At 43.5% G+C, this 25,104-nt stretch overlaps 1 protein-coding gene across 1 annotated transcript in view; it reads right to left on the bottom strand.

Annotated features, from left to right (window-relative positions):
* LOC119646744 overlaps positions 1–19,896 on the bottom strand; it is a 32,508-nt gene extending 12,612 nt beyond the window's left edge. The window contains exons 1-2 of the mRNA XM_038047325.1: positions 18,729–19,896; positions 14,156–14,596 (exon numbers count right to left, since the gene is read on the bottom strand). Of these exons, the coding sequence (XP_037903253.1) occupies positions 14,156–14,596; positions 18,729–19,818 (1,531 nt within the window). The 5' untranslated portion in view covers positions 19,819–19,896. The remainder of the gene's footprint in view (positions 1–14,155; positions 14,597–18,728) is intronic.
* Between the last annotated feature and the right edge of the window lie 5,208 nt (positions 19,897–25,104).

Below are 25,104 nucleotides of genomic sequence, written 5' to 3' on the forward strand. Positions count from 1 at the left end.
TGCCTTTCGCAATTTATCTTGAATTGATGCGGAGTTGACCGCATCCCAATTCTCTTGATGTGCTAGCATTTTCGGCACCAGATTTTCTGGTACCAGCACCTCTCCTAGAGTCTCCTCTAGGTTCCTCCTTTCTTCCACAAATCTCGGACAGTGGAAGAATACATGCTCTGGGTCCTCTGGGACTCCATCGCAATTTGGACAGTCGGGTGAGGTCTCCAATTTAAACCTGTGAAGGTATTGGAGATATCCTCCATGTCCCGTGAGAAACTGGGTGAGATTATAATTAACCTCACTGTGTCGTCTCTCCAACCACTCCTTGATGGCAGGAATGAGCCTGTGAGTCCACCGACCCTTTCCCGAGCGTTCCCACCGCTCTTGCCATCTATTTATGGATCTCTCCCTCTCAGCCTTCTTCGTCTGCAATAAGGGAGAGATTGGCTTCGCATGGTATATATTCGCCATCTCATCTGCCAAGATGTCAATGGGCATCATTCCAGAGATGACGAATGCTGCATCATCTGAGACAGTCCTGAAGGCAGAGTATACCCTCAGAGCTGTCCTCCTGTAGACTGCATTCAGTTTGCTAGTGTTAACTGACATCCGCAACGCCTCGCTCCAAACTGGGGTCGCATAGAGCATGATTGAGGTCACCACCCTGGCTATAAGCAACCTAGAGGTATGCCGTGGCCCTCCCACGTTCGGCATCATCCTGGCCAGGGCCATACTGGCAGTGGATGATTTATCACAAACATACTGTCCGTGTTGCTTATAGCTGAGCTTCCTGTCTATCACCACCCCCAAGTATTTGATGGCCGGCTTGGAAGTGATGATATGATTCCCGACTCTAACACAGGCGTAATTTCTCTTCCGGCGCTTCGTGATGAGGACCGCTTCTGTTTTTTCCTCCGCAAGCACCAGACCAGAGCTCTCCAACCAGCATTTGACAGCACTGATTGCCTCGCTTGAGTATAACTCAGCATCTTCGAGATGCTTTGCGACAACAACCAGTGCAATGTCGTCAGCGTAACCCACCACTGTGGCTTCCTCCGGAAGGGGAAGATTAAGTATATCGTTGTACATGATGTTCCACAGTAGTGGACCCAATACGGAGCCCTGCGGGACACCCGCGGAAACGACGTACTCCTGCGGTCCGTCATCAGTGTCGTACCAGAGCCTCCTTTCAGTTAAGTAACTATCGACAATTGCAGCGAGGTAGGCGGGAATACCAACCTTCGCCAGGGATTTCCGGATTAGATTCCAATTGGCCGAATTGAATGCATTTTTCACGTCCAGGGTTACTACCACGCAATATTTGCTGGTACTACCCTTTCCGTGGATTGCATCTTCGGCCAAGCCAGTAACCAATTTGATGGCATCAATGGTTGATCTGGCTTTACGGAATCCATACTGCCGATCTGAAAGGCTGCCTTGGCTCTCAACTACTGGGAGTAATCTATTATAGATTACCCGCTCTAGCATTTTCCCGACCGTGTCCAAAAGACATATAGGTCGGTATGAGGATGGTTCACCTGGTGGTTTACCAGGCTTAGGCAGAAGCACCAACTTCTGCCACTTCCATACCACTGGAAATATTCCCTCGGACATGCACGCTTCGAACAACTCAGCAAACATGTCCGGCCTGGATTTCACGGCAAGCTTAAGGGCCTTATTCGGTACTCCGTCCAGACCCGGTGCTTTGTTGTCTCCTATTCTGCCGCAGATCTCCAGGAGCTCGTCTCTGGTGACTGGCGGGATTGCCGTCACATTTAGAGGTGGTTGGAATGTGTCGGTGTTCTCCTCTTGCTGGGGGAATAACCCCTGGATGATTTTCAACAAGAGGGCGGGGCACGTAATCTGCGGAGACGAACGGCCTCTAAATCGTCCCATCACGATTCCATAAGCTCTCCCCCACGGATTTACGTCCGCTTCTGAGCATTTCCTCTTGCTTCGCTGGATGGCGAGCTTGAGGGTTTTGCGGGCTGCCTTGTAGGCGCACTCTTTCTGCCCTTGATCGACTCTACCTACCGGCCTCTGAGCCGCTCTTCTCGCTCGGTGGCAGGCCGATCGAAGGCCGGTCAGTTCATCATTCCACCAGTAGTTTGGTCTTCTACGGGGGAATGCGCACCTCCTAGGCATGGACGCGTCACATGCTTTGGCGATGCATTGAGCCAGATGGACAGCTCTTTCCGTAGAGGCGCCTGCTATATCAGGTTGATCCAACCACACCTCTAAGAAGCTCTGCTCATCCAAAAATTTTGCAGACCAGCCTGAAATCTTTTTCGGTTTCGGGCATGATAGCTCTTTGCCCTGAGGTTCGACACATGTCTCAAAGAAAACTGCCTGGTGATCGCTGTGGGTGTAGCGTTCGCTGACGCACCAGGACATACCACGCGCCAGCGAAGGGCTGACAAAGGTCAAGTCTACAACCGAGCCTGATCCCCCTTTCTGGAAGGTGTTTACAGCACCTTCGTTAGCCAAAACTATGTCCATCTGCGCAAAAGCTTCTAATAAACTGCGCCCCTAGCATTTGATTCCCTACTACCCCACTCTAGGGCCCAAGCATTGAAATCACCAGTAATCACCTTTGGACTTCGTCCCTTCGCGTCGAGAACAAGATTATCAAGCATTTGCTCCAATTCAGACAGTGTCAAACTTGGTGGGGCGTAGCAGCTGTATACATATACACCACTTATTTTCGCCCACACGAAGCCACTGCCTGCCTGACTTGCAGTACATTGTATGGCCTGTCGACCGCAAGCCCAAATCGCCGCTCCACCAGTCGAATCTTTGACCCATATGCCACCGTGACGGTGTCTATACGGTTCGCTTTTGATGGCGATTTCCATCTCAGATTCGAACGTGGCCTGCTCAAGTAAATCCTGAGCGACCCTGCAATGATTCAGGTTTATTTGAATAAACCTCATTTTCTCATTGCAGTGAGCGCCTTCCTAAATTCTGGACATTTACCACTCCCGGCAATATGCCGGTTATCCTGTCCCTCTTTTACTTCGCATAATAGGCACTTGGGGTCGCTATTGCACTCTCTGGCAATATGACCTTTCTCCCCACACCTTCTGCATCGATCGGACCGATCAATGCTGCTGGTGCAAGCCTTCGCGAAGTGTCCAAACATGAGGCATTTAAAGCACCTCTTCAGTGAAATTTGTTCCCCTAAACGGCAGACAACTCATCCAATCCGAACCCTGCCGGCAGCCAATAACATCTGTGCTGCCTCCGCTGGTACTCGTATTGTGGCTGTTTGAGTACCACCATAGGCTTTTCGCAAGCCCACAACTGAATCTTCGGTGAGTTCTTTCAATTTGAATTGCTCCTTCAGAGCAATACAAATTTCTTCTTTCGATGTTACTTCATCGAGATCCTTACATTGAAGGTAGATCTCATGTTTTTGGGCACGCACTGCGGCATTCTCCCCAAGTGAGTTTTTCACTTGAGTGCGAAAGTCATCAGTTTTGCCCACGCTGGATCTTTTCAGCTCGAACATGAGATCCCCTTTCTGGGTTCTTCGGATTCGGTTTACATTTCCGCTCAGATCTTTTAGGTCGGGATCCGCTTTGACCTTTTTGAGTATCTCCGCGTAGGACAGATTGCCCTTACTGGAGATAACAATTACATCTGGACGAGTTCGCACTTTTGCCTTTCGTTCCGCTTTTTTGTTGGTAACTTTAGTCCATCCATCGTTTTCGCTGGTCTTAGGCTTCGCAACGCTGGTCGAGTTTCCTAGATTCGCTGTACGGTTTCCTCCTTCTGACCTGTTGGTGTTGGTTTTCCGGATGTCCTGTCCTCCTTTTTTTCTCTTAGGCGCCTGCTGATTACTTAAAGGATCCCCCTCTTTTTCACGTACTCGCTTATTTCGCTGGGATTCGATGGTAGTACGGTTAGGCGTCACTTGGGTCGATTGTGATACTGTTGGCACAGCGGGGTTCGGCGTGTTCTTATTATTCTTTTCCTCCATCTGTGATCTATTATAGAGAACTCTAATAGCCCTCACCATATTCTTTATGGCTTGGTGCACGTTGTGCTTGTCCTTGATAAACTCGGACAGCTCAACTATTTTTGCCCCAAGCTGGGTGAAGGGTAATTCCTCCGGATCGGGACTCTGCTCCCTATAAGTCCCGGCAGGGTTACTCCTTTTACATGGTCCTTCACTTTTGGCCTGTACTTTATCCTTCATCGTCTTTGGCATTGCTGGAGATCTCAAAGTTGATGAGCTTCTTTTGAATGGATCTCTTCCTTGTTCCTGGAGCACCTCCTGCTGTCGAGCATCTTGAACATGTGCGGTGGGTGTTGTCACGGTTTTTGTTGTCCAAAAAGCTGCTTTTAGTTCATCTTTGTTTGGTCTTGTTATTGGTGTTCTCGGTAAAGTCGTACTTCGCTTGAATACTTCCTTCTCCAGATCCAAATCACTTGTAGCATTATATGCCAAGGTGGCCAAGTTGTCCACCACCGAGGCACTGCGGACGAGGGATATCGACGACCGGGAGCCCGCTTGCTCACTCCCAAAAGCCGCCGGTACTGGGGTTCCGAGCCCCTGCACCGTAAGTTTCCTCCTTCTCTCGTCTTCCATGGTGGTTTTATGTTCTGGGTATCCTTCCCATAGCCATTTTGGTCCGCGCACCAGAGATGAGCAAACACTAGCCCATGCACAATCAAAAAAGAAAAGTGCATGAACACATATTTACACATCAATAGGTATGCCCCTATCCGCCAGCTGGGGTCGCGCCTGATGGGAGATCTGGACACTCCTCACAGGAGATCTGTCTGTCTGTCTGTCCGTCTGTCTGTCTGTCTGTCTGTCTGTCTGTCTGTCACAGCCGATTTATTCGGAAACGGCTGAACTGATTGTCACGAAAATTCGTAGGAGTATGTGATCTACCGTTCCCTTTACATGCAGCAACTGACGCCATTTTGTGTTAAGTTTAAGGGGGGCTCCCCATACATGTGAAAAGAGGGTGCAAAATTTTTTTTCATAGAATGCGGCCATGTGGGGTATCAAATGAAAGGTCTCAATTAGTACTTTTTGAAACTGGTTCAATATTTGATATTGGGTGAAACATAGTGGAGTGAGGGCTCAAAATATGACCATCAAAAAGTGTAACAGGTCTCGTTCTCAGAACCTATCCAACCGAAAAATCTGAAAAAAATCGCAATAGTGCATCTCTACGAAATCTAGGCCTCAAAATATATCCGGTTCCGATATCTGCAGAAATAAAGTCAATAATAGTATATTTCCACATTTTAGAAATTTATCCGGCACCCCCCTTATGTTCATCGCAGAAGTACAAAATTTAGCATAAGTATAATGAAGAATATGGTGCACAATTTGGTCAAGTTTGAAGAAAATCAAACTATTATTAACAAAGTTATAGGGGGTAAAACTTTACAATTTTTCGTGAATTTCGTGCCCTCTTCAACCTGCATGACGTCATCATCACATATTAATTTGTCAATACCACAACGAAGTAAGTTCGTATGAATTGGGTGGAAAAGGATTATTTTGTTTTAGTTTTTTAGTCATTTGTATATGAATATCAATTATTCCAACGATACATGTGTGTATGTAGGTATATAGTATATGCGTGCTAATGGACTTTGTGGGTAGTACCTAATTCAGATAGATATAAGAAGTAAATCGGAAATATGGGTACGATCAATTTATATACGTGCCTATATGTGTACAGTATTCGAAAATAGGCAGTTTGTTTGTTTAGGGTGAGTGTAACATCTACGGCTGTAATATGTACGTATGTCTCGTAGTTTTGTAACTGTATACGGGTACAAAAATGAGCGTTGATAAGATGAACACAAAACCTTTATACCCGAAGCACGAGCTTCTGGTATTCCGACTTGTTTAAATTTTCAGATATGTTTGGCACGCAGATCATCATTGTGATCGCAGGATATCTCAAATGAACTTATGCAACAAGACATGAATGGATGAATTTTTATCCGGACTTTCCGAGCTCCAGCTATTCTGGTCTCTGATGTCGTTTTCAGGGTCACTTCCTGATTTGTTTTTACACGGTTTGGTAGTCCTGGTTATTATTCATGAAGACACGATTTTTCTTCATTAAATTGGCAGATGGACCATTACTGTATGATCCTTATATTTTCCTACTTTCTTGCTGCCCATTAAGTAAAGTGATATGGTTCGAAGTAAACCTCCAAATGAGCGCCAAATAATTCTAATGCTTTTTTCGACTCTGGGCAATAGGTTTAATGTTGCGGGAGTTTACAACGCGAAACATCCCCCTGGTACTTCCGAACAGTCAATCCGAATAGTAAGGAGCTTTGAAATGCTCCGAAGGGGCAAAGGATTATGATTTCACTTCATCTGGGCACCTAACTTATTGGTCGATCGACCGCCGAAAAATTCTTCATGAGCTGCACTGTGTTACCAGCTCTCATACGATCACTCTTCTGTCATCATGAAACTGCCTCAGCAGCTTTGTAGAAAAAGTGAGATCCACCGGAATACTTCTGCAGAAGTGAAAATTCGACCTAGCCATTGGAAGCTGCAATAACACCCTCTACCTGGCTCCAATCTACGAACCCAAATGAAAGGATCACGGATAAATTTATGCCCTCGACGCGTATCTTAAGTCAAAAGCTGAACTACTGGAGGCAATAAACCTCCGGAGGAAAGCTCTGAATCATAAAATTGTACACAGGATGCAAAATCAGGTTTAACTGCGACAGTCTGGATCTGCCTCGGCATACGGGTAATTCCTTTAACCCGTCGAGCACTCGGATAGACTGCCTGTATCCCGAGGCAGATCCACAAGAAATTAGCGGTTATTACCAGAGACAGTATCATATGACGGCGCGGATTGTTCTTTATTTTGCCTTTCATGGAGGAAGCGAAGAGTTTCAACTAACAATGTCATCTTATTCAAGCCACTCAATGATGGTGATAACATCTTCCTGCTCTCTTCCCACAATAAGCAAATAGCAAAAAAATCAAATTTCTCAGTCTGACAAGCAGAGCATTGAAGTCCTCAATCGATTTGTTTCTGCCGACATCATCATCACCATCATGATGCATCGACCGGCTTGCCGGATTAGGCCGCTCCACATACTCAGGTTTTGAGCCGAGTGCACGGATCCCTAAGAGCTGTCTAGCGTCCCAACGTATCGACATCGTTCCATCTGAGGCAGACTCTGCAAAGTGTTCTTTTCTTTTTTTCAACTATAGATATTGCCTTATTCACTTTCCGGGCTGAATTATTCTCTTTCATACAGATTAGGTGACCAGCTAACCGCAACCTGTAAGGCCAGATTTGATCCACAGCCAGACGTTCTTGGTATCGCTCATAGATTTCGTCCTTAGGTTACGGAATCGTCCATCCTTATGTAGGGGGCCAAAAATTCTTCAGAGGATTCTTCTCTCGAACACGGCCAAGAGTTCACAATTTTTCTTGCTAAGAACCCAAGTCTTTGAGGAATACATGAGGACTGGCAAAATCGTAGTCTTGTACGGTACCAGCTTTGACCCTATGGTGAGACGTTTCGACCGGATCAGTTTTTGTAAGCTGAAATAGCCTCGGTTGGCGTGCGCGGATTTCATAAGCGTAGCCGTTGTCGGTTGTGATTTTTAACCCTAGATAGGAGAAATTATCAACGGTCTCATAGTTGTAGTCTCCTATCTTTATTCTTCCCGTGTGACCAGTGCGGTTTGACGCTGTTGGTTGGTTGGCTTTCGGTGCTGACGTTGCCACCATATATTTGGTCTTGCCTTCATTGATGTGCAGCCCAAGATATCGCGCCAATTGCCGCCTGCTCGATCTGAATGAAAGCAGTTTGTGCGTCTCGGGTCGCCCTTCCCATGATGTTGATATCGTCAGCATAGGCCAGTAGTTCGGTCGACTTAAAGAAAATCGTAACCTCGCATTTACCTCAGAATCACGGATCACTTTCTCGAGGGCCAGGTTAAAGAGGACGCATGATAGCGCATCCCCTTGTCGTAGACCGTTGTTGATGTCGAATGGTTTTTTTTTATCTGGCCTCGCCAGGGCTAACCTAGTCAATCTTATCAATTTCGTGGGGATACCGAATACATGCATACTTATATGATTGCTGTTTACATTTTGGTGGGGTTTGGTGGGGTATCGCGTCTACGCGCCATCATTCGCGGTCACCTGATATGCCCTTCAGCCGCCCCACGATTTCCCAAGAGGCCCACATTTCTCCTCTACCGTTCAGCACTAAGTGCCCATTCGTCATCCATCTTGGAAGAGTGGATTCTACTGCATGACGTAGCTCGGAATGCAATTGTCAACCCTCCTCAATGTATTACCTATCCTCTTCCGTCTTCCGATCATGTTGCGTTCGAGTGTGTGCCCAACGAATTCTTCGATTGAGAGAGTATCATTCCCACGTGCTTCAAAAATAGGACGCAGACAAATTTTGACGAAGGCTTGGAGTTCACTTTCTTTGTGCTATTTCCCCCTGGAAACACAGAAGGAACACTAATACAAAACAGTATCAACTTGATCGTGGTGTTGAAATAACTGCAGATTCCAAATTTCAGATTTTAGACAGGGTAGCGAAAGCGTATCTAGCGCTGTTAATGCGTCGGAAAACATGCAGTTGGATGCCAACGGCGGCAGAAAGTGCAGGATGCAACTCTGGCGAATTCCGCTTTAAACCGACCTTGAAATCCTTCGAGATACTATATTACCTCAGTGTAGCACCTGACGTTTTGCAGCATCATATGTCGCCCTGATAATAACTACACATATAAGCTTCGGAAAGCGACTCTTGTGTATATCAATCAAGATACACTCCTTGTTCACACTATCGAAAGCTTTTTCGAAATCGATGAAAAGCGGGTGAAGCCAAGATCTAAACTCCGCGCACTATTCCAAAGTTCTCCGTAGGGTGTTGATGTGGCCAATGCAGGAGGCGCGGGAGCGCAGACCTGCGTTGTGCAGCCTGCTTTCTGTCAATCAAGTTTCTATGAAGTTCATCGATATGTTCCAGGATTATTTTAGCAATTATCTTTGTAATGGCGGGTAACGCACAGATACCCCTCAAATTGTCACACTCAAAACTGTTCCCCTTCTTTGGAAACATAACGATCATCCCTTTCTTCTACACTTTGGAAAGGTCTCTGATTTCCAAGATTTGCGTACGAGTGGAAGGTGCAGTTGCAGTGATAATTCTGCGGGAAGACACATTGCTCATTGCTTTTACTCCCTTTGATTACTTTGATGACCTAAATGTTTTCCATTCTGCTTAAAGGAACAGTCCGTATCCGTCTGATACGGTGACTAATCATTTTTTCCATAAGAGGAGGAACCTCACCGGATATAATACGGTTAAGATCCCTGGTGAATTGTTCTTTCACCTCTTCCATTGCGCGTCATCGTTAATGAGAAACCGACCATTGACGTCCTTCACAGGACCATCGAAAGATTTACGACCATATGTAAGCTCTTTTGTGAAGCGGTATACACTTGTGAAATGTTCGCGTCCTGCGGCATCTTCCGCTTCCCTGACCAGCGCAATAGCAAATTCTCTCTCGTCAATTTGTACACTACGCTGAACTTCCCAGGATTTTGCTTGGAATCAGAGTTCGAACTAGGTCTAAATAACTGCAGATAATTTTGATCTGGGATTTGAAGTAACCTAAAAGCCCCGTTTACATGACCTTGCTATCGTCTGGGACATTGGACAGGTTGGAGTTCGCTGTGATCCTGCCACCAAGCGAGAAGAGGGGCCCAGAGGGCAGTAGATAGAATCAATTAGGGCAGAAAGGGTGCGCCAGTAAGGACGCCCACAAAACTCTCAAGCTCGCCTTCCAGCAAAGCAAGAGGAAATGCCCCCCATAGGGAAGCGCCAATAGAATCCTGGTGGGACGATTTAGAGGTCTTTCATCTCCTTACCCCTCATGCTGAAAATCATTGCCCAGTAAGAGGTGGTCATCACATTGCAGCTTTTTTGAACAGGTATTGGAATGGGACATATTTTGAGGCCGGAGTTTTTCGCTGAGTCGTTTGAACCGTGCATGCCTGAGGACATATTCCCAACAGCATGGAAGCGGCAGAAGTTGGTACTTCTGTCTAAGTCTGGTAAACCGCCAGATGAATTATCCTCATACAGACGTTCATGTCTCCAGGGCACTGTGGGGAAAATGTTAGATCGTGATCTGTAATAGATTACTTCCGGTTGTTGAGGGCCAAGGATGTCTCTCAGATCAACTACTGATGCCATCAAATTGGTTACTGGTTTGGCCAAAGATACCAGCAAATATTGTGTGGTACTTACCCTGGATGTGAAAAATGCATCCAATTCGGCCAATCGGAATCTAATACAGAAATCCCAGGCGATTTTTTGAATTCACGCCTATTTGGCTGCTATCATCGATAGTTATTTAGCTGAAAAGAGACTCTAGTATGATACTGATGACGGACCGCTGACTTTGAATTTGGAAGTCGTGGTGAATTATCGGAACCTGACCTGGCTGAGAAAGGAGAGATATTGTATATCTTTTAGCACAATTCAGCTGGACCGCCGACTGCGTAAACCCCTTTTGAGGGTGTACGTGTGGGGACGTGCGAATGAGATTGATTTTCTTTGTACGGTGATGTTTATCGTTCGGGCCTTCATGGTCATTCTTCTCCTGAAGTTATTATTTCTGAAATTTTGTGCGTTGGTGTTGGGCTAATGTGGACAATAGAAAGGAGCGGTGGGAGAAGCGCGAACGGCGAAAGAAATTGGAGCCCGGTCAAGAGCAAATACGGAAAACAGAACCGAATTCGTTGATCTGATGAACTGTAAATTCGTTGAGCAGATTGAATATTTTATCTCTGAAGTTAATTGCTGTTAATTTGTTTTGAGATAAGTGGCTACAGAAATTTGGGATACTCGAGGGGTTATGCCAAGAAGTACGTGGGCTACATCATAATATTTACTAGGAGTAATGTTCCGAGTGATATTCTATAATTATAAAGTCTTGGAAAGCAAATTGGCTATTTCATTTTTGAAAAATACAGAACGAAAGGACTTAAATGGAAAAGGCAACTGGCAAAGTCAGCTGAGGCAGGGATTTTGTTCGGGGCTGCTACCGGAGGCGGAACTAACGTTGCTACGTAGTCTTTCGATAGTTATGACTCAAGAGGACCCATTAACAATTCGATCCGATCCATCTTCTCTCTAGTTCAAGGTACTGGATCCAAAGTTTTATGGCTGCGCGCGTGCGATCGAGGGGTTATTTTTAAGGTTCTGTGTAAAACAAAACCTTATTAAAATCCCCTCATCGTCCGTATGTCTGTCTGTCTATCACACGCACTTTTCTCCAAAACGGCTAAACCAATACGAACGAAATTTGGTGAACATGTGGAAACTATGAAATCCCACGCATATAGTGAGTGACATAAATTTACGTGCAGTTTAAAGGACCTCCCCATACATATAAAGGGGGGATGTAAACATTTTTTTCTTCGAATATAGTCGTTTGGGGTATTAAATGGCCTCAATTAATACTTTTTGAATCTGATATTAGTTTTGACGTAAATTGTAAAGTGCGCGAATAATGTGCACACTTAAAATGAGGCAGGACTCATTTTCGGAAACTACCCAGCCCAAAAATCCGAAAAAAATCAGAATTTCGATATCTGCTCAAATAAACTTACTAATAGTATATTGTCAATTTTAGAAATTGACTAAAAACCCCTAAATTCATCCTAGGACACCAGCATAGAGGACAATATTTTGTATACCCCTGCTAAATTTCATGGAAATCTGGCCATTGACGCCAAAGTTATAGCAGTTCAAACTTAGCAATTTCGCGCGAATTTACTGCTTCCACAGCCATGCAAATAAGATGCTGGCGTCATAATTAGCGAGAATAATTGACATTATGAAGAATCTGCTTTTCCCCAGCCCTTTTTGAGGTTTTGCATCCTAAGCCATAAAAACGGATATCCTCATTTCGGATGTGATCAAAAAGTGTCACGCCACGAGTCCAATGCAACATCTTCGCTCCCATTACCGCAAGACGCCGTTCATTGTCTTTTATAGTCGACCTGCACTCAGAACTATACAGAGCGACAGATGGACGACATTGTGGTAAATTCTAGATTGGAAGCGTTCGCTGATATGTCGATCACAAAGAACATCAGTTGTGGAGTGCCATTTCATCTCGATCGCATTAATGCGTAAAGCAATTTCATTACGCAGTTCTCCAATGGCTGCATTAGCATTGACCCGAGATATTTAAATCGCTCAGTTCTGGACAGGTCACTGCCCCTGAGAGAACTGAGCGTCGAGTCAACGCTATCAGCCAATGGAGAATTGCATTATGCTCCTCGCATAGGGATATACAAAACTTTTTATACCAGAAGCGTCAAGCTTCCAGTTTCCCGACTTGTTTTTCAAATGCGGAGCCATTTTGCCAAGGTCCATGACTTGATGAGAGATCAAGTAGATGTAATTAGTGTTGTCAAGGTGTTTTAGAAAAAATTTCATGGTCCATTGAACTTATCAACGTTCTCTGGGAAGCGGTAATAGCTGATCTGCAGCAACTGTCCAGCTGCTTTACTTCTGAGATGATTTCTCTTCTGTTTGGAGTGTTTGGACAAAGAGTCCACCCTCAAGCTATGGTGACAATTCGTTTTATCCACAAGAGGTAGAGCTTCACCGAATGTGGTAGTGTGTTCCTTTCATCCCTTCATCTGTTCACTATCGTGGATGGGGGGGTCGTTCATTAATGCTGCTCGCAGAACTATCGAAAGATTTGCGACTGCATACAAGTTCTTTCGTGATGCGGTATAGGTTTCTGAATTTGCTGCAATCTACGGCAGCTTCCCTTTCCCTGACCACTGCAATAACATATTAACTTTGGTCGTCGCGCATACTACGCCCACCTTCTTGAGATTTCGCTATCGTCGGTCGATATATCTTAATCCCCACCGCTTAAGTAAAATATAAATGTTCTTTGTAGTTTTCGTTAATGCAATCTGCAAGTATTTGAAAAGGAATTCCGAGCAGATAAATACGAAGTTTCCGGTGGATTTTTTATTTTTTACTAAGATTTCTAGATCGTAGTTCGTTAACTTTCCGTCGAATAATGCCCTCCAACTGCACAGTACATTGAATGAAATATTCCGCTGACAGAGTCCCTCTTCTGCGATGTAATTTCTACTTGCCATGCGTTGGGGTCTACATAGCTCTATATATTTGTTGATGGACGGTAACGTAACATCGTAGTTTTTAGCAGCGTGGTCGTGGCTCTTTCTAGGAGTCAAATTTGAATCTTACAGCATTTCTTAGAAGATTCGGCAGCCTAACGATTGCCGAGATTCTCGAAAGAATTTTCAAGAGTGTCTCGTGAACTCTAGAAAATTCTGAGCTTAGCGATTACCAAGCATTTGGAATTGCGCTACAATTTTGTCATGTATGTGCCTCAATAATACCTCATTGCCTTATCGGGGATCTTATATACAGTCAATGTTGAAAGATAGTCATGCAGTGATTGGTCTGCACATCCCCCAATGAGAGTCCTTGATGTACATCTTGGAGAATGTCGATGTCAAAAGCCTCTACCTCCACGTCATTTTAAATCTCACTAAAGTTCGGAGATGGGATGATCCAACCCTTCCTAATGCTATTATCCTGCATAGAGGAGATACTTTCAGTTGTACATAGAGACTTGCGTTGGTTGAATGAATGAATTTACATATATTTTCATACATATTACATATTTACATATTTTCCATTATCAATAGTTGGCAGTGGCTCGTTCTGGCACAACTTTGGGAAAAGGGTGATGAACATGACTTGGGGTCGATGTCTTTATCCCCAAATTTGTGACGTTGTAGTAGGTACCTACGATAAGTTTACTTAGGCCCCATATGCAAATTATACGATACCTAGAAATTCCCCCTCTGGCGGTTAGTGACATAAGGTCTAAGGGCAAGCGGCCATTCTGCTTTTATTGGGCGTCTCAGAACCAATTGTGGTATTGAAGTGAAGATACTTCTCTAGACTTAGCTACTTCCATAGCTGCGGAGAGTTCCATCTGCGTCTTTCGCTTTTCCCCAATTGATTCCCTTATACTACCAAAGATTCTTCAAAAATTATTTCATATTTTAAAAATATAACTTTAATCTGAATATCCAAATAATTCAGTTTTATTCAAAGCCAAAAAGTAATCGATTTACAATTTCTCTATTTTCAAATGCATTCCAAACTTTGGTGATAAAATTGGTTTTTTTTTCATCGAAAACCATTGGAATTGGCGTTTTCGAGCATGGTTTAAAACGATAATTTTTCAAAAGTGTAATTAGACCGATTCTCGATTGCATTCGTCCAAATCGCAATCCTACGCAGTTTCGTGGGCCCTCACCAAAACCCAAAAATGCCATTGGATGACGGGCTTTTATCTGCTCTGGAGTAAATCGATCTGGATCGAAAACGTCAGGATTAGGGAAAATTTTTGGGTCACGTTGAATGTTAAAATCTGGAATGAAAACCGCAGTGCCTTTTTCAATAATGATTTTCGTCCCAGGGACACGATAGTCACGAACTGCTTGGCGTATAAGGTTAACCACTGGTGGATATTTGCGAAGAGTTTCTGAAAATAAAATTTAGAAAAATTAATGAAGGCAAATGTTATATATGTATTATAATTTGCAATGTGTCTATTTTAAGCAACTTTCTCCTAAATCAAAGAGCTTAATAATTTCTTCATCCTTGTTTTAATCTTGAAGACAACAGACTTTACAATTTTACGAACAACAAAAATAAAAAGGTTGAAGGACATTGGCCAGGAAAATGATGCTCTTCGAAGCTTTCTTGACAATAATGGATAGGGGCAGGGAGATTGACGGACCAGTTTTAAGCAAAAAGAGGTTTGTAAGACCGTTGTAGCCAGGGCCGACATTAGCATCAAGTTTGCCAATGAGATATTCGACAAGGAGAGGAGTAAGCAGGGGAATGGCAGACGATGCTGGGCAGGCCACCTCGACTAGTGGGAGGGAAAAGTTGGGGGGAGAGAGAGCATAGACTGAGGAAAAGTGGTGTCAGAGTAAATCAGAAGATAGTTGTTGGGAGTTAGTTGAGGAGCCAGAGAATTTAATGGACGGGGGGAGGATAGCTGGACAAGCCAGCGGAGTTGCAAATAGCTCCAACACTGGTCAGATATTCCTTTCTGGACTTCCCTATTAAGGATTTGACCGAGAAACGCAGAGTTTTGAAAGAAACTAAGTAAGCATAACTTTTTCGTAGCGGTGTGCTTGGTCGCATGTTAATGAAGAGGGAAGGGGAACCCAGCTGATTGTAGTCAGGGCTGAGCTCAGACCTTCGAAGTTTGCCTTACGAAAGTTATACTTTGTACACTTGCCCGCGACAGGAGAGTGGAGTCAGGATATCTGAGCATTAAAGTCGAGTGCAAAATGGTGGGCGTCAGGGCCAACGTAAGAGTTATTAGGGAGGGGGGGGCGGGGGGGGGGACGCGAGAGTATTAGGCCAGGAGGACATAAAGAGAATAAAGTGGCCACAGAGATGAAAGGAACCGAGGGGAAGAAAACGATAAGGACTTCTGATAATCTGTCGCGTTATAAATTAGATGCCTTCGGCATGGATATAGAACAGCTGACCTCTGATTTTACTCGGTGGAAACTTAAACGCCAAGCATAGTTTATGAAATTGAACGAGAGCAAATAAGACTGGTAAAATTCTTTACAACGTAGTCTAGAAAGGCAGTGTATTGATACATGCACTTTCCGAACCTACTTCCTTCGCAGGAAATGGCTATAGTTCCACGATTGATTAATGCGACCTCAGTGATGGCAAAGCAAATGTAGGAAACATTTCAGTTTTATGTCCCCCTAATTCACCTCATCTCCTCTGTTTACTTCAATAGGAACAAGTGCAACTAATCCCATTACCCCCTCTGAAGCTTTCTGCTTTAAAAATACCAACCAGAGTGCATTCAGGAAATATCTAACAAATAACTGAACTCAATTTCTTGAATTTGGAAAGCGCCTGTCATCCTCAGATAATCAAACAATTCATTCCTAACCTTGGATAATAAAACGCGTGAATTGATTCGGCAAAGATATTCGATAACACAAAAATGGCAGCGTTGCCGCTGCTTTTGCCTTTGTCGGAAACTGAACTACTTCAGCGCACTGATCCAGCGGATCTAATTTTGAGAAAACATCGAACAAGTTCTGGAAAATTCATAGGCCCATAAACCTTCGCGACACCTATAACAGGGAAGTGGATGCCGCAATAACCGCAGCCAACATAGGACCTGGAAATGAACCATCAACAAATGATCTCCATTGATACGGCCACAAAGATACTTAGCCCCAGCCGCAAAAAAAGTCGGAACGGCTGGTTTGACGATGAATGTAAGCTAGCAGCGGAACGCAAGAATGCCGCATACCGAGTAATGTTACAATCTCAAAGAACGCGGGCACGCGCAGAGACTTATCATGAACTCCGTTGAACGACTTCACAAACGGAAAAAGGAATCCTAGGAGAACGAACAGGTCTGTGTCCTAGAAAAGTACAGGGAAGAACCGCACCAGGCGCGAAAGTTTTACCAACAAGTCAGCAGAACGAAACCACCTCGATGCTCATCCTGCCGAGACAAAAGAGAAATCAGATTTCCGACAGAATGGGCATATTGGAGCGATGGATTGAGTACTTTGATGAGCTACTGAGCAACCAGAACATCGGTGAGTTGGAGGTCCCGCCAACTGAACACGACGGACAAATACTGCCACCACCAAGTATAGAAGAAACAGTCCGTGAATTCGGTATCCCGACGAAGTTGATAAGACTGACTAGGCTGTACCTGACCAATGTGCAAGGCCAGACAAAAGCATCAGGATCACTCTCAAGACCATTCGACATTAACAACGTTCTATGACAAAGGGATACCCTATCATGCGTCCTCTTTAACCTGGCCCTCGAGAAAGTGATCAGTGATGCGGAGGTAAATGCAAGAGGTACGATCCTCTTTAAGTCCACCCAACTACTCGCCTATGCTGATGATATCGACATCATGGGAACGACGACCCGAGATGTACAAACTGGCTTCATCCAGATCGAGCAGGTGGCAATCACTGCGAGATCTTAGGCTGCACATCAATGAAGACAAGATAAAGTATATGGTGGCAAGGTCAGCTCCGAAAACCAACCAATCAGCAACATCAAACCGCACTGGTCAAACGGGAGGAATAAAGATAGCTGACTACAACATTGAGACCGTTGGTAATTTCTCCTATCTAGGATCGAAAATCACAACCCGTAACAGCTACGATGATGAAATCTGCACACGGTTGTTGACAACCACAAAAACTGTCCCGCTCGAAACGTCTCACCATAGGGTCAAAGCTCTTACTGTACAGGACAATGATTTTGCCAGTCCTCAAGTATTCCTCGGAGACTTGGGTTCTTAACAAGAAAAATTGCGAACTCTTGGCTGCGTTCGAGAGAAGAATTCTCCGAAGAATGTTTAGCCCCTACATGAGGATGGACGATTTCGTAGCCTACATAACAACGAGATCTGTGAGGGATACCATGACCGTCAGGTTGTGTATAAAATCCGGCTCAAAAGGTTACGATGGGCGGGTCACTTAATCCGTATTGATGAGGATGATCCAGCCTGGAAAGTCTATAAGAGCAATATCTATGGCAGGAAAAGAAAACGAGGCAGACCCTGCCTAAGATGGAGGGATGGCGTAGGTCAGGACGCCAGACAGCTTTGAGGGATATCGAATTGGTGCACCTCGGTGAAAAACCGGGATGTCTGGAGTTCCTTATTAAGGCAGGCCTAGACCGGATACGGGTAGTTGAGCCGTTGATGACGATAGTGTAAAATATATGGCAAAGTGATTTGTTGATATTCGGAGTCGTTCGGAAATTAGAGCGTTCAATAGGTAAAATGTCGCATGCCAGACTTACGCCGATCGCCGTTATAAAGCGCGTATTTATAGGTCTAAATAACATTTGAATGACTTCGCTAAAATCATAAGAACCCAAGGTTTATGGATTAGGTATAGCAGTTTCTTTTTAGGGAGATTAATGGTCAGGTAAGATTTTATGGTTGAAAATCTGCTTCTACTTTTTAAATGCGTTTTTCTCAAAACTGCGTGTTGAAAATCTGATGCCACCATAGTCCAAAATCTATCCAACGAAATTCTTTCAAATTTCGCAAGTTATTCAGAGCATATTTACATGATCCGCAAACTAGGATAATTGCGATTCATTCGGTAGTTTATTTTTATTCCTGGAAAAACTACCAAAATTTCCAAAAAAAGTTTAACAGGGCAACAAAAATTGCGCTTTTAATATTTTTTAATAATCCTAGTTTGTGGGCAGTGGTTTAGTCCGGGCGTTAAAATGCCTTTTACATTTTTCCTTTAAGATGATCATAGCTCCTAGCGTGGCAGCAGAAAAACACCTTTTTTGGAGATCGGTATATAAGTTGCTCTCCATTTCAATAACGAATGATTCTACCAGGGTGGAAAAATTACTACGCATGCTCAAGATATTAGTAAATAAATACTGAAAAAATGGTATTTCTACCTTTATCCAGTTCTTCACAAAAAATTTCTAAAAAGAAGTGAAAAGAAATTACCTTCACACCGGATGACCCCTTAAATAACTAAGGAAGATAAGGCAACCTTCTAGGTAGGTAAAGTAGGAGTCAAACCTTTACATAAATACAAGAAAGTGAATATACTACTTGCCGCTTATAATGCGATCCACATACACCATGTCTTTCACAGCTTCATAAGTAAGTTTTTCTTCATGTTTGCTAAGAACAGTTTCAATTTCCTGACGTGCCTTCTCCTGGACGTCTTGATTTAATGCAAGTTCATACAAAGCAAATAGCATGGTGGTTGATGATGTTTCAAAACCCGCGATGAAAAACAAAAATGCTTGTGCGACAATCTCCCCAAAAGTTACACGTCCTAATTTCTGAGAATGTTCATCCAAAGCTTCGCCATTTTTAAGCTGAATAAGGAGGTCCATAAAATCATTTCGTCTGACATTATTTTTCTCCCGATAATCGATAGTTTCACGCACCAATCCCATGAAAAATTCTTCAACTTCTTTGTGGAAAACCCTTAAGTGAAGCTTCTTTGCGATTTTGGGATATTGCATCAAGAACAGTTGCACGAGGGATCCATGAAGGGGTTCATCAAATATTTTGGAACCATATTTGCGAAAATCGGAATTGGGAGTTTTTAAGCTATTGCACTCAATTCCAAAAGCACATGTCCCGATAACATCAGTGGTGAATCTGGCCAATACGTTTCGCACCTCCAATTCCGATTCCGTCTCCAAAATTTCTGATAATGTGGAATTGAATCGATTGGCAACATCCACTACAGTTGGGAACATGAATTTCATCTTTCCGGATGTGAATGTGGGTGAGAGTTTTGCTCGTAAAGATTTCCATTTCTCGCCATCCAAAGAAAACATATGTCCCGAAAGAGGATCATCTTCCTCGTTCACATACATCCCGCGCTCATGAAAATTACTGAAGTCCTTGACAAGGACATTTTGTACGAAGTCAAGATCTGTTGCAATAACGACAGGAGTTCTGAAGAAGTAAGCCCCCATGAAAGGGGCTCCTGGTTTCTTCTGTTTATAAAATGGTTCCATAATATCTTTGAAGTGCGCTTGTCGTGGAGGTAAATTGCCAAATGGAATCGTGGGTTCAAGGTATGGTACTCCCCGATCTTTCCAATATGTGTACCGTTTCTTAAATGAAATCAGAACAAACGAAATTAACCCGATCACAAAACACAAAAATATCGATAGATTATCCATTTTGAAGAAAAACGAAATTATTAAATTGTAGTGTTACTAGTTTCGCGGTTCTCCTGGAACTGACTTTAGGCTTGGAAAACACTCATAAATGATACATCTTGGCTATGAGCGTGTGGGTATATAATATAACTATCAAAGGGGGGTATTTCTTAATATCACAATTTACTCCATTATCGCGAAAGAAGCTAGTAAGTAATCAAACTTGACATTAATCTTATCTAACGTGGAAATATTGCTATAACATGCTTTTTTTGTAGTGATGAAAAGTTAAAAAAAAAGATTCTGCGGAGTTTGTAATAATATATTTTTGTAAATCATGATACAGCGGGTAAGTGATCGGAAAAACATAACATAGAATAAATGTGGTAAATTGATCAAGCCGCCGAGATACATTTAATTGACAAGAGGTACGGAACGAAAATATCCAACGCATTTTCTAGGTATAGCGAAGTGTGCATTTTATTTGCAATGCACAAATAACATCATTTGATAAACCCTACAAAAATTAAAGTTAGTTATTTTCTCCCTTACTTTATGCATACTTTAAAAATTGCCAATTACAATGAGTTGTAGAGACAATTCCTCGATTAGTACCTTTCCAATCATTTTTGATGTCTTTTTGAGTTTTTATTTCATTTCCTATTATCAGTCTCCTTCGTAAAACTTGGGTCCCGGTCGACACTAAAATTACTAAGTCGCATTATGGTGAACGTCATTCTGAACAATTCGAAAACCAGAAGCTCTGTGCTTTAGGTAAAAATATTGTGTATTCCCTATACCCTTATGTTTGGATGCAAGAAAGTTCCATTCGAAGTTAATTCGTATTGCATGCGCATTTAGCATGTGACACTATTTACTTTATTATGATATTGGCATTTCACATCTTGGGTAAGTACCTTATGTAAATGTAAATTTACACAACTCGGCGTATTTTTTTTTGATAATAATAATGAGATTTCCACCAAACTTTCCACCAAACGTGCTCCATATTATTGTCTATGTTACTGCATTCTAGGATGGGTTTAAATGTGGTTTTCTGTCGCTTTACTAAAACCAGATAAAATTATATTATTAGCTTTGCGGAAGCTCTGTAGTGTACAGCGACTGAACGGTGATTCACCCGAGCTCCACGCGCAGCAAAACTCACCCGGCTGAGTAGATTGCCTATCTGTTGATAGCAAGATGACAACCACGGGGCCGCTGTAGGAACCGGGCTGTCCATTCCGCAATCAGCCACCAAGTAAATGAGGCTAATAAGATAATTTAAATAATTAAAAATATTTATTGTAATTAAATAATTATATAATAAACTGGTGACCCCGCATCTGACAAAAATAAAAGGAAAAAAGTTTTCCAATTATCTTTTTCTTTCGTTCGTTGTGTTAATTCTTTTCCGTTTAAAAACGAAATTACTTAAATCGCTTAATTAACAACTACATTCAATAGAAGATTAACTGTGTCTCTGGTTTTTGCACGCTGAAAGTAGGAAACGTGGTATTCCACTAAGCAACGACGAATCTGCAGGACTACAAACTGAAAATGCTCTCACTGGACCAGCCACCTTCGCTAGTGTCCAATTCGGGTTAATAAGGCTCCGGAATAGCAGACTTGAATCGAGGAGGAACATTCTTATATCGGAACCTAACTTTCGGTAGCGCCTATATTCACAAGAAGAGAGAACAACAACGTTAGCGATCGTTTATTTTGTCTGAAGATTTTTCTCAACGTTTTATAAGCAAAAATAGAAGTCCTCGCAAGGAAACCTTGCAAGTCTACTACTACTACTCCAAAGAGTCCGGTAGTTTGCCCGTGCCGTGCATGCGAACAGCTGAATAAGTAACCTGGAAAAGCTGGAACATCGAAGAAAAAAAAACAAGTACACCTCAAAGAAGTTTCCGCAACTCCATATTTTTTTAAATTCTAAATATTTTTGAATTTAAATTTAAAAGAGTTAAAGGGGTGTTAAAAGTAAAACGCATTAGGCCGCAGGAGACGGGGCAACGTTTTTTAAAGACGAAGTGGGGCAGACTGTGACCTCTGGCGCTCCGCTGGTTCTTCTGGTTCCTCATCCTGTTACTAGCAGTGAGGTTCGCGTGGTTCCGCTTCGGGGGTGAATTCCGCTTCGGTCGTGGTGCTGTTAAATTTCCCGCTCAGGTCACGTTTTCCATTCGTTATTCGTTCGCTTTCTCCTAGTGACATCAGCTTAAGTTCGTAATGTCAAACGACAACAACACCTTCGGCACCTCCGCATATCCCGTGGCTGCAGTCAGAAAAGCTGAATCACTTGTTGCGGAGCTTACCGACCGCTCCTCGAGCCAAATGTTGCCTGTGATAAAGGAGTTGGGCGTTAACAAGGTCCGTATCAAGCTTCTAAAGTCGCAGCAACTCCCGGAAAGCACCAAGGTCATCCTGGCCTGTGTAGACTCCGAGTTTTTGAAAGTGTTAGCAAACACCGCTGACAAGATTCACGAGGTGATGTGCGCCCCGTGGTCAGTGAAGTGTCGCGAGAAACCGCGGGCGAAATTACCAAGCTTCAGCAGACGGTAGCCTCCCTTACGGCTACCATTTCCAAGCTAGCCGCAACAGTGGGAGCTTTGCATTGCTGTTCGCCAACCGAAACGGGCGATCGAGCAGTTACGCGTCCGGCTGGTATCACCAGATCTTTCCCGATAAGGCAAGGAAGTGCACCAACTCGCGCACATTCACAGCAATAAAGAAACTAAACTTGTTGGGATCTTCTACGGCAGCTACCCAGAACGCAGCTTCACGCCGCCTTACCTTCTATAATCCTTTGAGCAAGCGCCATTGCCTAATCGACGCAATCGCTGACGTCTCGTGCCTCCGGAAATCACAAATTGATCTCCCAACAACTCAAACTAGGGGCGGCAAAAGTCTTTAACCATACACACTTACGGCTACGAGTAAGTGGACTTCAATTTCAACTTCAACGAACGTTTTCATGGCGTTTTGTTATAGCGGGCATCAGCAGTTCCATATGAGGTGAAAACTTCCACTATGGATTGCTAGTGGATCTGCAGGACAGGCCACCTACCCAACTGTCAGTTATCATTTTTGAACAACCCTGGCCTCCTTCGCGCCCTTTTGAAAATAATACAACGTAAGTACAGAAAGTAGTCTCTCGCACCACATCCGATATCTTCTCGAAGGTGCGCCCATTACCACCCCAGAAGATGGTTGTTGCTAAGAAAGAATTTGATATACTTTCAGGGCAGTGTACTTGCAGATCATCAAATAGCTTCTGGTTTTCTTCACTACACATGGGTTCAAAGTCCAACGGCGAATGGAGACCATGTGACGATTACAGACATCTGAATGCTCAGACCGGTGTCCCATACCACTCATCCACGACTTCGCGCACAACCTCGTTTAATTAAATCCTTGTAGCATCAAAAGACATATGTACACCCTTCAGACTCTTCGAATTCGCACAGATGCCTTTTGGTGTGTGCAATGCAGCGCACATTTTTCATCCACTCTGTCCTGCGAATCCTTAACTTTTATTTTGTGTACTTGGATGATGTTTAGGTTGCCTCATTTGGAAAATCAGGAATGCGATCTTCAACGACTACTTCTTTTCCAAACAATTGAATACAGCTGAACGTAACTAGAGCACCCTTGCCATGGTCGATTTTTCGACAGTCGTCGAGGCACACGAGGATTACGCAGTGGTTCAGAGCTTCAGGGCAATCCCAAATACAAATTTCGAGAGTTTCCCCATTTCGGTTCAACCTCCGAAATACTTTGCAAGACCTCTGAAGAGGGACCTAGGCCATATATTCCGCCCACTTTTCGCAAGGAAGTATTTTTTGCAGTACACTATCTTTCGAATCCAGGCATTCGGACAATGAATCGGCTGGTCACTAGCAAATATTTCTGGGCCAGAAAGTTCATCGCATGTCAGAAGTCTAAAGTCACCAAGGACGTACATAAAGAACATTGAAGGCCGCTTTAATGGCATACGATGACTTTTCGTTGTCGCAAGCCCTGTCTTTAGTTTTACTTGGCCTACGCTCAGCCCATCGAGAGGAGTTTGCCGCCAGCTTCGACGAGCTGGTATTTAGGAAGAATTTGAGACTCCCTAGCGATCCTGTATTCGATGCCAGGTCAGTCTTTCCACCACTGGGCTTTTGCGCTTGCTCCGGGACACCTTGGCCATTCTAAGATGACCCCCGTCATTCTGTCATTCTTCGACGAAGGCTAACACCTCCAAGGACCTGGATGTCTGAACACACTTTTTGGTTCGAGTGGATGCTTCACGGAGGCTCCTGAAACCACAATATGAGGGTCCATATGGAGTACCCCATTTTCATTCCCATTCCTTTGCAACCAATTCGAAAACTTTGACTTGCGTCAGAGCATTAATTGATTTTACATGTTTATCAACCCTGCTCAATCTCAGCGTAGGGCGATGCCATTTCGAGCCTCTGTGAGGAATCATAGTTTCAACTTTCTCACCAAAATCCGTGTCAATCGGTATAAGCACTTTTAAGGGGGAAAACACAGTGAACACACAACAAATTGTCTTTATAAAAAACTATATATTGTTAAAAGTTTAAATTATCTGGCGTTAACTAGGTATATTTGAGTGAAATTTTCTATTTTTTGCTTCACTCTTAAAAAAAGTAGAATGGAAAAACGTCGCAACCAATTCCAGCCCAATACTGCAATTCTTCAACTTTCTCGCAAAGGTTGGTATATACCTCTACATTTATTACCACACACTATCCATTCTCTAGGCTCACGCAAAGAGGATGTGGATGCAAGTGTGGAGTTGGGAAAGAGGCATAGTCTCAGAGCACTCAAAGCATAGTGGCCATTAGTATTCCACTTCATCGTCCAACGGAATATCGCAAAGACGTTAACGTATAGCAGTATTGTCAGCCAGAATGCTCACAATATTTCTGCAAGTTTTGCTGCTTTTCGACAGAATAAAGTTTGCCGCAGGTTTTTTTGGTTCTGGCTGGAAAAGTTTGGTGTGCCTAGGAACATTAAGCTTTGCCATTTGTGAATAAGGGAAGCTTGCTCTCAGTTTTCAAAGCAGCCTCAATCAACACTTCTGACACTTTGGTTGCTGGTTCCTGTCCCGGTCCCGTCAATGCGCCCTAGCAATTGCTGCAGATCGCGATGCGCATGTTCTTCAACCGTTTGTCAATCACGCTCACCCATATATATTTTAGCCTGAAGGATCGTTACACATTGCCTCAAGGGGAAAGACCACTTCTCGTTACTATTCGAAAGGGAGAGTACTGTTCCAAACCTGTCCTG

This window comes from Hermetia illucens, chromosome 1 (genome assembly GCF_905115235.1).
Source record: "Hermetia illucens chromosome 1, iHerIll2.2.curated.20191125, whole genome shotgun sequence".
In the NCBI taxonomy this organism is placed as follows: domain Eukaryota; kingdom Metazoa; phylum Arthropoda; class Insecta; order Diptera; family Stratiomyidae; genus Hermetia; species Hermetia illucens.